General features: G+C 40.3%; 1 protein-coding gene across 3 annotated transcripts; it reads left to right on the top strand.

Moving 5' to 3' along the window:
* Positions 1–5,833: 5,833 nt before the first annotated feature.
* rdm1 (RAD52 motif containing 1) lies at positions 5,834–13,684 on the top strand. 3 transcript variants are annotated; one of them, XM_076265874.1, is made up of 7 exons: positions 5,834–6,094; positions 6,235–6,330; positions 6,769–6,894; positions 7,083–7,263; positions 7,866–7,964; positions 12,236–12,315; positions 13,252–13,684. In XM_076265874.1, exons 1-7 carry the CDS (start codon positions 5,990–5,992, stop codon positions 13,339–13,341), a joined length of 777 nt encoding a protein of 258 aa, XP_076121989.1. In that variant the 5' UTR covers positions 5,834–5,989; the 3' UTR covers positions 13,342–13,684. The 3 variants fall into 3 exon arrangements, with proteins under 3 accessions (XP_076121989.1, XP_076121988.1, XP_076121987.1); XM_076265873.1 differs by having other exon boundaries at positions 6,235–6,408; XM_076265872.1 differs by having other exon boundaries at positions 6,235–6,414.
* The last annotated feature ends 3,200 nt before the right edge of the window (positions 13,685–16,884 follow it).

The raw sequence follows: 16,884 nt of genomic DNA, 5'->3' as shown, positions 1-16,884 counted from the left end.
CACACTTGTGATCATAATATTGAGATTTAGGAAGATGAAATTGCTCACATACACAATACACTCCTTCATACCACCCACAAAAAAGCCGGTCAAATTATTTTAACAGCTACAAAAATAGATGTGCATAGATATAAGTTATTGTGGTGGAAAATGTCTTGGATGAGTATATTTGTATATCTTCATTTAATAGAATAGAATAAAATTGATTATATTTTAATGTCCCCATGATGGAATTTGTTTTAGCACAGCATAGCCCAGGGACAGACAACTTAGATAATTAACTTTAATATGTTTGTATTATTTTATTCAAATACAAAGACATTTTTTTCTTTCAATTTATGAATATGGTGTTTGTGTCTGGTTTCCCTAATGTATTTGTGCTAATTTCACATCTTGAGCATGTTTCTGTTTATCTGGATGTTTTGCCTCATGCCACCCTTGAATTAATCAGTGCCTCACCAGTGCCACCCTTGTTAAAAATGTCTAGAATCGCCACTGCCCTTGATCAAAGTGGGGAATGAAAGAAAACGTTTGAGAACCACTGGTTTAACAACTTACCTGCAGTCCAGAACACACAGAATATTGCAACAGAAAGTTGCCTTTATAATCAAGTACTATTTGTTCCAACAGCATTCAAACAAAGCTTTTATAAAAGTGAAAAAAAAATTCCATAAGAATTAAAATAAAATACTGTTACTGTAGTCAGGGTCGGACTGGGAACAAAATTCGGCCCTGGCAATTTTCTCCTGGACCGGCCCACTACTGGACCGACAACCCCCCCCCCCCCCCCCCACATACACTCACAAGCCCACCGATACCAAAATCCCCCCCTGACCCCCCCCCCCCCCATAAATAACAAACACACAGTATCATGCAGTATCACACAGTATCACAGTAGCAACACTTCATAAACTGAACCCAAACATTTAGATTTGGACCTATAGGTTATTATATAATCAGTATCATAATTTCTGTCAACTATGACGATCTCCATGCATGTTCAGTACCCTATATTTTTCATTTAGTCAAGCAGTGACATGTGGTTTAATCAGTGTTGGGCAAGTTACTTCAAAATCGTAATATATTATGTATTACTTAATACTGTCATTTCAAAGTAATTCATTACATTATAATATTACTGTCTCTGAATTGTAAGGCATTACACTACTATTGTATTACTTTTAAGTTACTTTTACCAAAATATCTGGAAATATGGATTTTGAATTCTAAATGCAGTTTATTATGCTTAATGCAGCTCATTGCACTTCTAATGGAGGGTGATGTGGTACAACATAATGACTGAGCTAGGCTTAAGGTTAACAACAGTAGAATGCAATAGGTGCAGTGATGGCTCATGATGCAATACAAGGAACAATCATAGCCAGAATTTTGTTAAAAGAAGACAAAAGGTCAAAGTCTGGTCAATTGTGATAGAAATGCTGTAACTTTAGGCTTAGGCCTACTCATTAAAATCAACAGAGAGCCCACTACCTGTATATTGTAACCCAAAACTTAAAGACATGTCAAGATAGGCTACACAGTGCAGCTACTGGCCATTTTTGTGCCCTAACTGGTGAAATACAGTATTAACCTAAGTATGTCATTATATGGCCAGCTATAAAGATGTAATCTGCCTGTTCCCAGGGATGGGTAGTATTTCTAAAACATGTAATATGTGTTTCAAATGCAAAATAGTATTTTGTCATTTGTATTTTATTGGGTTGAAGGAAATGGCTCTGTATTTTGTATCAAAATACTTTATTGGTGTGTATTTTTGTATTTTAAAAATACTGAAAAATACTATATGTGAAAAACACAAAAAAAGTAGATACTACAGACAGGTGTAATGAATAATTGGTAATTAGGCAACAATGGTTTATGTTTATCACAATCAGCTAATGTGAGAACAGCTGTGTTCAACACTTACAGCTTTTCAGTGACTGCTATTGCTGAAGCATCAGCTCTGGTCTGAAGCACTGGTGTGAAGTGGTACGCAAGTAAAGATGAGCAAGTTGACCTGTGCAAGTTCACATAAGGACACTGACAAAGGCAACCATGTCCCATTGTCTCCATGCCAATATTTAACAGAAAAATGTCAGATATCTCAACCACAATGACATCAATAGATGGTAAGGTGTTGAGTGTGTTTGAATTCCCTTCCTTGTAGCATCCTTTACTGCATTCCACAGTGGGGAGAAGTTCACCTTGTTTAATTAAATAACAATTCTATTTCGTTATTAGCTGCATACTTGAGGTTGGAGATATTAAGGCACGTCAAGTCTCTCACATACTGGAACTTCAAGATACATAGCCGTACATAACCTGTGACGATATATGCTAGGCCTAAGTGACTGAACTATCTGGGTACGTTTGGAGATGCCTGACGAAATCAGACATTGTTGAATAGGCATAATTTATCCTGGTGCCACGCACCTTGCATGTAGCTGTTCGCTTATTTCCTCTGTGTACGAAGTTATTGTAACTGAAAGTAACGATAAAAGGCACAACTCCGGGAGGACTGCTTGTCGCCATGGTCAATGCATTTTGTTCCAGTATGTGAGAGATGCACATTTCGTTACTAACCTACCAGTTGATACTTTTTACGTGCATCGACTCGCGATTGATTGTGCATCTAATGTAACACTCGGTGGAGAGACTTCCACTTTCCAAGTTCCACTTTCACTGTCGTTGTGAGCTAAAAGGCTACTATATGGGAAATACTTTGAAGTTCCAAAACATGAATATGTTTTCTTTAACCTGTGCTACACTTTTCCATCAAGTTGTGCGAAAATTGTAGGTACCCGGAGTTTTTTTTATGTTGACCAGCCAGCAGAGGGCACTTATATAGCCTATAGGCTACCTACCATGCATGGACTCGTAGGCTATATTTCCCCACAAACCAAGCGGCTGCTTGGACAAATCCACTTGAGGGGTGGGGCAGGGGGGCGCGATCGTAACACACACTGAACCTGTCATGAAGAGGCCAAAATGATTGACCTCTCATCCCCCAATCCAAATGGATGCAACTGCATTTATAGGCTAAGCCTAGGTCTACATGACGGGCCGCAAATAGGCTAAATAACTTTAAAAAAAAAAAAAAAAAAAAAAATCCCGGAGGTCACCGGCCCACATGTGGACCGGCCCACCGGGCATTTGCCCGGTTGTACAGATTACCAGTCCGAGCCTGAGTGCATTACTTCAATATCTGATAAAAGGACCCTGAACAAACTGATCAACATCTTGGACAATGAGCCTTATGCACTGAGATGTTGCCTTGCTGCTAAGGAAGTAGCAAAATAATGTGTTGGTCCCATAGGCGGCTGTAGCAGACGTTAGCTGTAGATGCGAAATCTTCTTCTTTTTCTTAATTTTTATTTAGTACGTATGCTGTTCAGTGATGCCGGGAAAAGCGTGTTGTGTGGTCGGCTGTTTTAACAACAGTAGGAATATACAGACCTAGAATTAAACCGTTTGTGAAATTCACAAACCTTTGTTGCACATTGAGTGCCCATGTTTACAGGCTTACGGATTACACAGAGTTCCTTGTCGAGTGGAGGACCAAGATGTGCGTTAAAAGTGGATGAAATACATACGATTAATAAAATAATCCTGAATACCTGTAAGAACATGTATTTTACTGCTACAAGTGGTCGTGGCTAATAGTTATTTGCAACTTCTGAAGCTTGTGAACATATTAGCAACACAGCTACTAATGATAGCATTCGGTTTATTGTTGTCATTAATTAATACACGTCTTAATACATTATGTTGTCAATAAATTACCTTAATCGGTAAGTTTTGGCCACTGCCTGACATCATCTACCCAATGTTCCCTTTCACCTGACATTTTTTCATGAGCAGGATCCTTTACTGTCTATGGCAGGATCTCCTATTTGATATTCTCTGACAGGATGCTTTCATTGAAAAGCCATTAGCAAGTGTCACACCGTCACACTCCGCAGGCACGCAGTAATGGCGGCAGGCAAGATGGCAGCGCCCATAAAGTTCGCGGCGGATTGGTGTATTCTTATGCACCAAGCACAACAACGCTACTTAGAAACCGTGAGAATCAAGCAAGCGTCATGGGCCGTCACGGCATTAAAGTGACAGGCACTCAATTCGACTTGCACAGCACCAATACAGTGTAATGACATGAAAGAGAAGTTAATGTAGTTTACACAGTGCTGTGTAAAAGTTAAGACACCCATGCTGAAATTGACTAAAGGGAGGAATAAAAAACATATTTTGCCTTTTGTCTTAATGCCTTAATTAAAAGAAAATAGGACATTAATTATTTTTTAATGTATCATGTAAATAAATAAATGTTGTTATATATAAATGTCTTAATTTATGCACTGCATTGTATATTCTAAATAGCAATAGTTTGTACAGTGGCCTACAGTGTACAGTTGTACAATGGCTAATACTAATAATGTAAATGAAAAAGGTGAAAGAAAAACATGAATAATCCTGTACTGCAATAATCATCCTTTGTAAATGCTTGTGTTGATGGTTATATCATGATTTGTAACTCAATCTGTCCATTTCTTTCACAAAATCCACCAGAAGTCACCATTTAAGGAGTCATTTTTTCAAATTTTTCTCTTTTCTTGGGGGGGGGGGGCTTCCTACGATCAACAGCAACAGCACCGCTGCTGGAAAAAATTCTAGGGGAAACACTGATTGACAATACACTCCCTCATACACCTCAAGTTTCTTGAACTATGTTCATCCAATTCGAACGTGTGGAACCGGTTATGTGGTTGCCCCATATGCAAAGTGTACAATGTTTGCTCACATACACAATACACTCCTTCATACCAACCTCAAACTGATCATTAATCATCCACTCGGAAGACATGGAACCGGTTATGTGGTTGCCCTGCAACAAGTTACCCCACGTAAAAATGTAATTCATAATTTGCCCACACTTGTTGCGATCATAATATTGAGATTTAGGAAGATGAAATTGTTCACATACATAATACACTCCTTCATACCACCCTCAAGTTTCTTGAGAACTTTAAAGAAAATGAACAAATAGACAAAAAAGCAGGTCAAATTATCGCGCATAGATATAAGTTATTGTGGGGGAAATGGTCTTGGATGAGTATATTTGTATATCTTCATTTAATAGAATAGAATAAAATGGATTATATTTTAATGTCCCCATGATGGAATTTGTTTTAGCACAGCATAGCCCAAACAGACAACTTAGATAATTAACTTTAATATGTTTGTATTATTTTATTCAAATACAAAGACATTTTATGTGAGTAAGGTATTTGTGTTTTTTTTCTTTCAATTTATGAGTATGGTGTTTGTGTCTGGTTTCCCTAATGTGTTTGTGCTAATTTCACATCTTGAGCCTGTTTCTGTTTATCTGCATGTTTTGCCTCATGCCACCCTTGAATTAATCAGTGCCTCACTAGTGCCACCCTTGTTAAAAATGTCTAGAATCGCCACTGCACAGCAGTGAATAATGAATAATCAAAAAAGCACTATTCAGAAAAATCTAGATGTAAACCCATGACTTTCAGACTTTTGACATTATTCTTTTAAATTAGAGTTCTACAAGTGCACTACTTAATCAAGTGTCAGCAATATGAACAAACAATCAGTGACTAAATAAATTGCGAGGGAATGCAAAAGGTGAGAGAATATACAATATAATAGTATCAGCAGAGCCCGTCTTATTAGACATTCTCTGGTATCAGTATCAAGAAATAGGCCCAACTCCGGGATAAAAAAAACAACTAATTGATCCTTACGGGACCCCGTACGAACGCGACCGTAGTGTGGCGCGGGAAGTTCACCATAGATATAGAAGTTCACGCTCACGCAAAGAGCTGCGGAAGTAGGCTACCCTGAAACGTTCTCAAAACAAACATGGATAGTTCTGTTGTACACTGGTTTAAAGGCTTTACAGCTGTCGGGTAGGCTAGTTTGGGTTAGGCTACAACTAGGAAATATAGACCTACGTTCAAGTATGGAAATAGTGGCCGATATTATCGAATTTCGAGTACCATCAGAGAACAACAAAACACTCTTCGTATGGGACATCCTCCCGGATCATTCTGAAGCCTATGTTTATGTAAGTCTGTGTCCCATGCAGGCTATTGACATAAGAAGAACTGCAGTATTTTCTCATGTTTGTTGTCCCATTCATAAACTGTAGCCCATATTTCTGAAGAAGAGAGAATAGCTGACAGCTCTCTGTTTTTAATCGCACAGGAAGCTATTTGGAATGTCTTCTCCGCCTTCGGAGCTCTTTACCTCGTGAAGGTGTGTCCTAACGCCGCATTGGCCAAGCCAGGATTCTATGCAATGGTGAAGTTCTACTCTGCAGCGCAAGCGTCCAAAGCGCAGAGTTCCACAGACAAGACGTGCCTCTTCCAGCGCTCACCTGTGACAGTAAATTTGTCTGGTCCCATTATTATTTACCTAGGTTACTCAGTGGACAAACTCTACGATTTAAGCCTTGCTTAAAATGCTTACACACTGATCACCTATGGTTTGTGTCCGTTACTGCAACAGTAGCCTAACACTAGAATAAGAAATGTTGCAGAAACTGGGGGAGATATGTCTTAGTTTGAATTGTAATGTTATATGTAGCTGGACAGAAGTCAGGCTTAATTCCCCTTTTACATCAGTTTGCTTTTAACTACATATAAATGCATACATGAATAGATTTTATTTTATACTTCCTCTAAGATTTTTTTATTAGATTGATTGTTTTTCTGTTTTTTCAATGCTTCTGTGTTTTAGGTTCGACTGAGCACCAGGGTGAATTCAGCTTTCCAACTCAATGCCAAACCTCTTAGCCATGCCAGATGCCAGGAACTAGCCAATCACTACCTGGGGTTCAATGGGTGGTCCACACATATCCTTACAGTAAGGAGCAAGTTTCGTCCTTAGTTTTGTGGCCAGATGGACCATTTCAGTACATTGTGCTGGAGTTTCACTTCCTGAACTTCAAAGGCTGATTCCTGACCTCTGTAACTGAACATCAGTTGTTCCCCCTGTTTTTCTGTCTATCGTGCTCTCCTTATGACTGAGGCTTGTTTTTTTTTTTGGTTAAGATGAAGGACTTCTCCAGTTGTAGCAGACCTGGTACTGGCATTGATGGCTTGCCGGAGGGTGGCAGTGGTAGCCAGGAGTCGTTCCTGAAATACGGCTGCATGGTGGAGGTGACCTTCCCCCAGCACGGCACAAGCTGCCGGGGCATCGGCGTCACGGAGGAGCCCCTGGATGGAGATGAGCGTGAGTGTTTGGATACATGGACCTCTGACCCTGGGACCACCCCATGACTTTCATGCTATTTGCACTTCTATAAACGCTTGTGTTTCCTGTGTGGAAACGGAAAACAACAACAAAAACGACAAGCCATGTTGTTGCATAGAATCAATGGGAGCAGTAGAAAAACCCTGACTTATTTTTAGGTGTCTCTAAAGTTATCTCATTGTCAAAGGTAGCAGCCGTGGCCCACTGGTTAACACTGTGGACTTGTAACCGGAGGGTTGCCGGTTCGAGCCCCGACCAGTGGGCCGCGGCTGAAGTGCCCTTGAGGCCTTTGGCACCTAACCCCTCACTGCTCCCCGAGCGCCGCCGTTGTCGCAGGCAGCTCACTGCGCCGGGATTAGTGTGTGCTTCACCTCACTGTGTGTTCACTGTGTGCTGTTTGTGTTTCACTAATTCACCGATTGGGTTAAATGCAGAGACCAAATTTCCCTCACGGGATCAAAAAAGTATATACTATACTATACTATAAGGTCACATTAGAAAATACATATTAGAGACACATAGCTTTTGAATACTGTGGTGCAAGATTCTCACTGCTGCGGCTTAACTGCTATCTTGTTCAGGTCTTGAAGAGGTGCTTTGGAAGAGGGGGAAACTCCAGAAGTGGGCTAGAGACAAAGCAGTGGTCAATGCTTTTGAGAAAGTCCTTCTGGTTGTTCTGGGTGAGTCAATTTTGTCTTATCAGTGCTTATTCCACTGCTTGGTTGAATTTCCCATTGTCCTACGTAATTTAGAACGACCATTAACCGTATGTTATCTGCACACCTATGAAGTAGATCCATTTTTTTGGCCGTATCACACTTGTATATTAATTCGCCGAACTCGTTGTGAAGTTTAAATGAACAGTCACGTTGCATCCGAGCTGTAAAATGCAGACGTTCAGAACATTGCAACATTGTAGCATATGACGGAGGTGGCTTTTAGCTAGATGGATGACAGCAGGCTAAGTAAAATAACGATGTTTCAAAGCTAAAGTTCATCAGAATCTTGGTATACGCCCGCTTGACAACGGGAGAGATAGAACTAACGACTGGCCTTTGGCCGTAGCAACCATCCATTTAGAACTAGTAACGGCAGTTTGTCCTGTGAGTTGAGAAATTAGTTGATATGTGTCGGAAGAAATTAGTTATACAAACAAGACAGTTTTAGCAATTAAAACGTTTAAATTGTAAACAGGAAATGAACACAACGCAAGTGGCAACAGTGGAATAAGCGGCATAATGGACTCCACGGTGGTCTGTTCACAGAAGTTAATGCACTTACGAAGTGCACTTATGAGGTGCATTAACTTCTGTGAACAGACCACCCGCTTCGCGTCGGGGCCGTTTTACAACCTCAACCGTGCATTAACTTATGTGAACAGACCACCGTGTCGTCCATTATCCCTTACTTAGTGGAATTCAGATTGCTGAAAGTTTGCACTGTATGTCATTCCGAGGGCTGATGGTGGTGATATATGTTATGCATGATGTTTCATGTGTCTGTTAATCAGCAGCTTGACAAGATCTGTGTGTGCGTTCCTGTTCTCATATCTATCTCATATTTATTATCATAATTATAGATATTTCAAGAGTGTGTGCTTGGTCAGAGGTAGTCTGGAGTTGACACTGTATCAGCCTTAGTGAATTTTACTCTGTCATCATGTTATGTTGAAAATAACATGCTATTATGGGTTAGAAGTATAATCTTATTCATCAAGTTATTTTGTTAATGGCTCATCCTACACTTATATATGAACTAAAAGGCAGTTGACGATCAGGGGCCTCATGTAAAAAGCTTGCGTACACACAAAAATCTTACGTGCACCATCTTTCACACTCACGGTCGGATGTATCAAAAGTAAATGAGCGTGAGAATGTGCGTTCCTCCCGGGTTTCTCCACAGCAACTATTCAGTATGTGTGGCGTACGAACATTTCCAATGTGTATCGTCAGTTGGCGACACTCAGAGGCAATGCAGCGCAACAACATTAGGCCTAGTTGATCACGAGTCTAGGCCTTTATTTGCACAGCATATTGTGAAATGTGGGCTATTAAAATGATAACATTTCAAAGTAGGCCTATGTATAAATGGGCATGCAACATGCGCAAATACTACTAAGCTATGCAACAGCCTACATTTATAATGACATCTATTTATATTTTAGATTTTGAAGAGCTTTCCTTGAAACCTGTGATGAATGGGGTTGGCTTCACACATTTGCCCATGCCTTGAACATGTGTTTTCACTTCATATCGCCGATAGTTTTCATCAAATACATATGGGACAGGATCATCCAAGTGAATAGATATAGCCTGACTAATAAGCACAAATTGAAGCTATTTCCCTTAGTGTGATTGACTGCATAGGCTATTTTGATAGCTCGAGTAAGCATTTGTATTATTGTTGTCACACCTGTGTGCAAATTATAGGAATATGATCCAGAAATCATAATGTGGCAAGGTGGCGTGGATCAACTTTGTTAATTCTTGTTTAATTCTTGTTTAATTACTTTTTAATTAATCCAATTATTTTGTAATGGTCCAAATGCCCACCAAACCCCGTTATGCGAACCCTGTCACCTATTTGCAGACTGACCAATAGGGTGCATCATCCGCCTTTACATATGTACACAATTGTTGCCAAATTCAGGAAATCACCTGGCAATATGGGGGACTATGGGGGTATATTTCACATTATTTCACTATTATCAATTTGTTAGCCAGTAGTTATTTGAATAATAACTATATTAAGGGCATAAAGCACACAGCTCACTGGATAAACATTGGGTTTCTTTATGTTGTCATACATATTTTGGTGATTTTTCTCAGAAAAACTTTTTTTTTTTTTTCTATTTTGAATAATATGTTATTTGATGAAAAACACCTTAATGTGTATTGTAACACTTATCATTAATCTTTTATTATAACTGCTATGGTGTTATAAAAAGCTCATAATTCCAAATCAGATATAGGCTACATGAGTGGGAATGTTTTGTTTAGTGTAGAGTAGTAGTTGTATCACACAGGATTACATGAAATTTCTTGCAACATGTAGCCTAATGCCAATCCACAGTCATCAAAATGTACTCTGTCTTGACAATCATCTTGGATATTTGGTTTGGGCAGTGGCCTTGTTCAGGATGACTCGATTATCACTGGATTCCATCTTCCAAACTGTCCTCAAGTTCTCTGGTGCTTCATGTGGTATCTTTCGGATGGTTCATCAGAAAACAGAACAAAGTGGGAATCAGCAAATATCGTGTGAATGTGAAGTGATAATGACTGATCGGATTATAGTATAAACGGCAACTTTCAAATATGATACGTATTTTACATCGACTTGGTGGGCCACATATATTGTTTTCCAGCCTTCAAATTTGGTACTGGGAAAACCCATGACCGCAAGCTTTTATTGATAGTTTACTTTCGTGTTGTTTATTGAAAATGCCTGGCAAAGGCAATTTTTATTGCATCTTCCAGCAACAAAAACACGTTACATTTATTTAGCGCTTTTCTCAACACTCAAAGTGCTTCACATGGAAAGGGGGACCTCACTAACCACCACCAATGTGTAGCACCCACCTGGGTGATGCACAGCAGCCATTGTGCGCCAGAACGCTCACCACACACTAGATTGAGGTGGAGAGTGAGGGAGTGAATGAGCCAATCACACTGGGGGATGATTAGGGGGCCAGATTGAATGTTTAGCCAGGACATCGGGGAATCCCCTACTCTTTGCGATAAGTGCCATGGGATCTTTAATGACCACAGTGAGTCAGGACCTCAGTTAAACGTCTCATCCGAAGGGCGGCATCTCCTACAGTACAGTGTTCCCGTCACTGCACTGGGGCATAAGGATCGATCTTTTTGGCCAGCGGGAAGAGTGCCACCTACTGACCACCCACCAACACCACTTCCAGCAGCAACCTAGTTTTACCAAGGAAGGTCTCCCATCCAAGTACTAACCAGGGCCACACCTGCTTAGCTTCAGTAATTCAGCTAAGACAAGGAATCCGTTGGTCTGGCTGCTTCCCCCAAAATGTACACTACTGCCATATCTCAGGAAGTAATAAAGATAGAGACACACAACCCACACCAAATGATGTAGGAAGTCCATATTTATATTCAACTTCCATTGACATTATAGGGCTAGACCCATTATTTTTGGTGTTATTTAAGAAAAAATGATATTTTCAGCCTAGGTTTATGGACGTCTTTAGTTGGAAACTTCTGAGGCTCGGTGGGCCACTTAAACATCAATAGAATTCAATAAAATTTCTCATGGAAGTTTTATTTGGTTAATGGAACAAAATTATTCTAGGGACAGATTGATTTTCAAATGTTTTTCAAAAAGTGAGGCGGATGATGCACCCTACTGACCAATAAATCTGCCACGGTCTCTGACCCTAGTAGCCACTGCCACGCTCTGTCACTACTGTTTTTTTGTTATTAATTACAGATGATAAAGACGTAAGTTTCTTGCCATTTCGTTGGATAAGAGCACTTCTACCTCACATTCGCTGGAAATAAAGTTTTTTTTTTTCATTTGATGATTTCAATTATTACATTACTTTACATATTACATTGTCTAGTTAGCATATTTAAATGAGTGTGATTGAGGGAGGGGCGAGGGTGGAGTGTAATGTTCGTGGATGTGCGCTTAATTTCGCGTTAATTGGGATGTACAAAGAAAAGTTGCGCAGATTGCTGCGTACGCAGAGTTTCATACATCTGATTTTTTTTTGTGCGCGCACTACTTTCCAGATTTTCGTGTATGAAATGTTTTAGTAGGAATTCCACGCAAGTCTTTGTACATTAGGCCCCAGGTGAGGACTTTTTTGTCTTTCAGGAATGAATGCTTATAGTAATTTATTTCAGAGACTTCAGACTTGCATTATTAAGGACTGAGTATCTGTAAAGCACTATGGCATTTTGTTCTTATGTGTCTGAAGGCAATGGGAAAGTGGCGGTTGAGTGTAAAATTGATCCAGATGAAATTCTCCCTAATGATGATGTGGAAGGAATCATAAAGGTATGAAGCACCTCTTTTAAGCTGTGGCACAGATGGTACTGGAAAGGTGACAACCTTTTCTTTTTTTAAATAGTTTATTCTCACAACAGCGTGGTTAAAAATAAATTCAGTTTTTTGGACTCTTGATGCAAACAATTCCCCTATGATTAAACTGAGTAAAAATGGATTTATGAAAGCTTACTAATGCAGTTGTTGCTATATGGAGGTGGTTTTGAGCACCAAGTTGACCTTATTGAGAAAAATGTCCTGCCTTCAGAATGGATTTATAGGACTAAAAGGCTTTGTTGTGACAACTTTCCTCAGTTTAGGAAGCTTAAACCATAACAAAATATATTGGCTCATCGAACCTTATTCTTACAAAATTAAAGTACTCTACCATAGGTTTTACTTGGTCCATTTACAAAAATGTTGTATTAAACCCACTATAGAACCCTTTTAGACAGGAGATTGCAGTGTTTGTTCTGTTATGGTGGTTGTCATGTAGTGATTGTCCTTTCCTCATGTTAGTTTCCTGGTGTATATTAAAGTTAGTTGGGTAACACTTTACTTGACAGTATTGATATAAGAGTGACATGACACTGTCATGACACATTAACCCTAATCCTAACCCCTAACCCTAATTCTAACGTGTTTTGACAAAAACCGAATGACAGAAGCGTCATGACATAAACTTTTATGACTTGTTTATGACACGTTCATGACAGTGTCATGTCACTCTTATGTCGATACTGTCAAGTAAAGTGTAACCGTTAGCTGTATCATTGAACATGTCTTTTAATGTCATCTTTCATGTTGCTTCACACAAATCCATGTACAGTATCAGTCATCACCTAGAAAATGAGCTATGACCTAAATGACCTGTGGTAATGTTAGCTCTAAGTTTTCTGTTTTTATTTTTCCCTTTATGGGAGACCTAATGTGTTTTTTCTCTGGCAGGTGAATGATATACCATGGAGTGAGTATGAGAAAGCTGGAGGGGATGAGGAGGACATCTCTTGGGACTTCAGTCTGCATGTGGCTGATTAGCACAGGAATGTTGAAGACGTGGAGCCTCACGATCAACCGTGGATCCCTACCTAAAGCCTAAGGACCAGAGAGAGAGCGAGGCGAGTGTTTTCCAAGCTCATTCAGTGAATGATCGGTAGTATTGAATGTATTGGCAATTAATTGTTTGTTTATTTATTTGTCATTGTTAGAGTGTACAGTAATCTACTTACATTTGTTTTCTGACGTGTGTTATCACAATGTCAATAATAATAATAATAATTAAAAAATGAATTCAATTACTGAAAATATGACCACCTTGAGTATTTGTTGAAATATTGTTGATGTAAATGTTTATTGTTTATTAAAAACAAAAATCAAATGGTTCCGTGTCATCCTTGTGGGGCTACATGGCCACCAAGTTTCGTGCAGCCCGGTCTTTCCCTGTCCTGGGAATTATTGGCACACAATTACTGGGGGGATCCTGAAGGAAAAAACCTTATATATATATTATAAGAAAGAGAAAGAAGAGAAAATGCAGGAGAAAATCACAGGAAGCAAGTGGAGAGAGAGATGGGGTGAAATTGGGATAGGACACGGGGCGGACTCGCTTTAGTCAGCTGTGCCACAGTGCCCCCCATAAATATACAATTCAACAATAGGGCTTATTCGCAAACACCGCCGCGGCCATATTGTTGATATGACATTCCAGTTCTATAGTCTATTCTATGTGACAATCGCCTGTAGCGCGTAGATTTGATCTGAGCAGAGCACATAGCCTAACGGCTTCATCTCGTAAATATAAGTAGCCTAAATAAACTTATGGACCCATATCTAATAGCATTAAGTAAAGATCCGTCATTATTGTCAACTGTAAATTACCCCGATATTTGTTTATAGCCTGTCTTGTTCATACATCGGCACACGTCGCAGCTGAAGGGGACAAGCGTTCAAGTCGCCTGTGTCAAGGTCAGCAAACATTTGTTCCACCAACGACATCGTCTAACATTGCCATGATCGCAGAGAATAAAGTTGCATCTCATTGGACTGCAATTGTATCTTGCGTTTGCCTGTTGCTCACAACCTGCAGCCAAGGACTTTGCTAAAGTAGTTTAAAGTGGGTTAGCCAGTGATCGTTTTTGTCTGATAACTTCTACAGGAGGATCTATGATGCAACTACATGGTCTGGAGGCAGAAAGGGCTAACATATTTCTCTGTAACATTTCCAAAATCCAAGTGAACAAAACACTATACAAATCAGAAGTATCTACTGATATCTTTCTCCGCTGAGTTTGTTCCTACTATTTGCATCTTGCCGTGCCACTAAGACAAGCTGAAAAGGGCGCATCATGAATAAATATATCATAGCCTAAACGTTGGCTAACGTTGCCTACCTAGCAATGCTATCTATGCAAATGCAATATGTCCAAAGGTAATCTACGGTAGGCGACTACATTAGTGCTGATGTCTCCGCATAGCATAGGGGCAGCTGTCTGCGCTGTCTAAAACGTATTTAACTTAAGCCCACAGATGACAATATAATATAGTATTAATAATACAAATATAATAATGGCGATGTGAGGAGTTGGCTGTAAGTTTAGCCTAGGCTATTTTCTCCTATGTAGCCACAAGTCTCTCCTGCGCTGACTACTTCTCAGTCTCATTCTTTTCTCGTTTTCGGACCATGTCAACATTGAGCAACGAATATAAGGGAGATTTTCCGGGTTAAATTTCAACATTCGTCTTTCTGTTGCTATCCCTCTGCTGAGAGCAAGAATTCGTTGACCTACTACAAAACTGCTGCACTAATTAAACGAGGTGTGAAGCTAAGCTAGGTCGAATGAGATTGGCGTCAAATCGTGCTCTCTCCCACACTGTTCTGATCACTCTAAGGTCGCCTTCAGGCAAGCAAAACGATGCTTTAAAAACATATTTTCGCTGGAAGAGCAGGGGGTACAGGACAACAGTACAGAGACGGCCAAGTCCGATGGGGCTAATGTTACTAAAGTAATAAAATATGGGATATTTTACGGGAAAATATTAAAACAGGAAGACAGTGACTCTAGGGCTATTTGCTGTTTTTAGAACGGCCTGTATTGCTGTTGTTAGAAGGGCCTGCCCTGTAGCCTAGGCCTATTGCAACATAGGCCTACCATCACGTTAAATTTTGTACAAATAAATAAATAGCCATACAGCGATCATACCGGCGCTGTCGCGCTTGTCAATTGACAGCTGCATTAAATAGACCCACCTATGCATTTCCTATATCAACAAAATGGCCGCTGCGAACGTTATTACCTGATTATTACGTAGTCGTAGATCGAATAAGCCTAATATCAAAATTAATTGATTTATGTCAAATATGTAACTGTATTGTGAATCACTTGAGGCTGGACATTTAGTGTTGAACACACTGCACCCCAGGGCCACCATACGAACGGCACTTCTGCCATTGTCTGAGCGGCCCTCTGTAGGCGATTACCGACCAAGCAACTTTCTAGTTTCGGGTAGGAAACCCCCTTCAGAAATCGAAACGGAAAAGAGCTGCTATGCTATAGGAATTCAGAGATCTGTTTTCTAAAGACTGCTGATGGCGCATATTTAGCTTGTTTATTATTGCACTTCTCAACTGTAGGAGGACCCCGAGAGCAAATCTTGTTAAGGGTGCCTTCAATGCTACTCATACATTAATTTCAGCATACACCTGTCTACTTAGAGCTTGTTTTTGTATGTATGTGTGCCCATATTTTTAACATCTAAATATGCATGGCAGAAATCCGGCACCCTATCGATACCAGAGTTAGTAATAAATATCTGAATCACTTGAGGCTGGTCATCTAGTGTTTGACACACTGTAGCACTGATATGAAGGAAGAGCTTTTCCTTCCTCACTGTGGGTTCTAAATAAAAAGAGATAAATAATTAAAAAACATGTAGGACAAGTATTAATTTTAGGCTTGGACAATAGCATGTTAATCTTACCTTTGAATAGTGAGTTGTTAACCTTAGTTCTTTGGAGAGGTTGAATGGAGGGGTAGCAGGCTGTCAGCAGAATGGCCTCTCCCTCTCTCATCTGTGGGACCAGGGCAGCTGCAGCTCTCAGCAACCCCTCCCTGTCCTGTCGCCTCAAAACAGCAGCACTCTCCTGGGAGCCCCAGCCAGAGGTGGAGAGCTGCACCTGTAACCTGCGTTGTGTTTTGAACCTGCGCGATTCAGCCCTGCACACGCCCGGACTCGAACCCGCGAACAGCAGCACCTCGGATCGGGAGGCGAGCGCGCTAACAATTGAGCCAATAGCCCAGGCTACTGGCTCGCATGCCAGCAGCACTCTTGAGGCGTCGAGGAGTGAGGTTTACCAACGTTCCACAAGCACAGCTAAGCTAGCTGGCATCCGTTACACTCACCCCCCTAAACCTCACTCCCGATCCTGGTCACGCCACCAATGTAACCTGCGTTGCAGCTAGCTGGCATCCGTTACACACCAACACCTGAGACACAACAAGGTCCACAATTCTGTAGTTCAGTTACTGTATGTAATTCAATACAACAAAATATTGACTTGTCTTGCTTAAGCATCACAGCCTC

Source organism: Alosa pseudoharengus, unplaced genomic scaffold (assembly GCF_046254945.1).
Source record: "Alosa pseudoharengus isolate Yale_2024_CS ecotype anadromous, Long Island Sound unplaced genomic scaffold, YU_APseudo_1.1 YU_APseudo_1.1_scf_4, whole genome shotgun sequence".
Classification (NCBI taxonomy): domain Eukaryota; kingdom Metazoa; phylum Chordata; class Actinopteri; order Clupeiformes; family Clupeidae; genus Alosa; species Alosa pseudoharengus.
The sequence above is the reverse complement of the archived record's forward strand: the minus strand, read 5'-3'. Positions and strand labels throughout refer to the sequence as shown.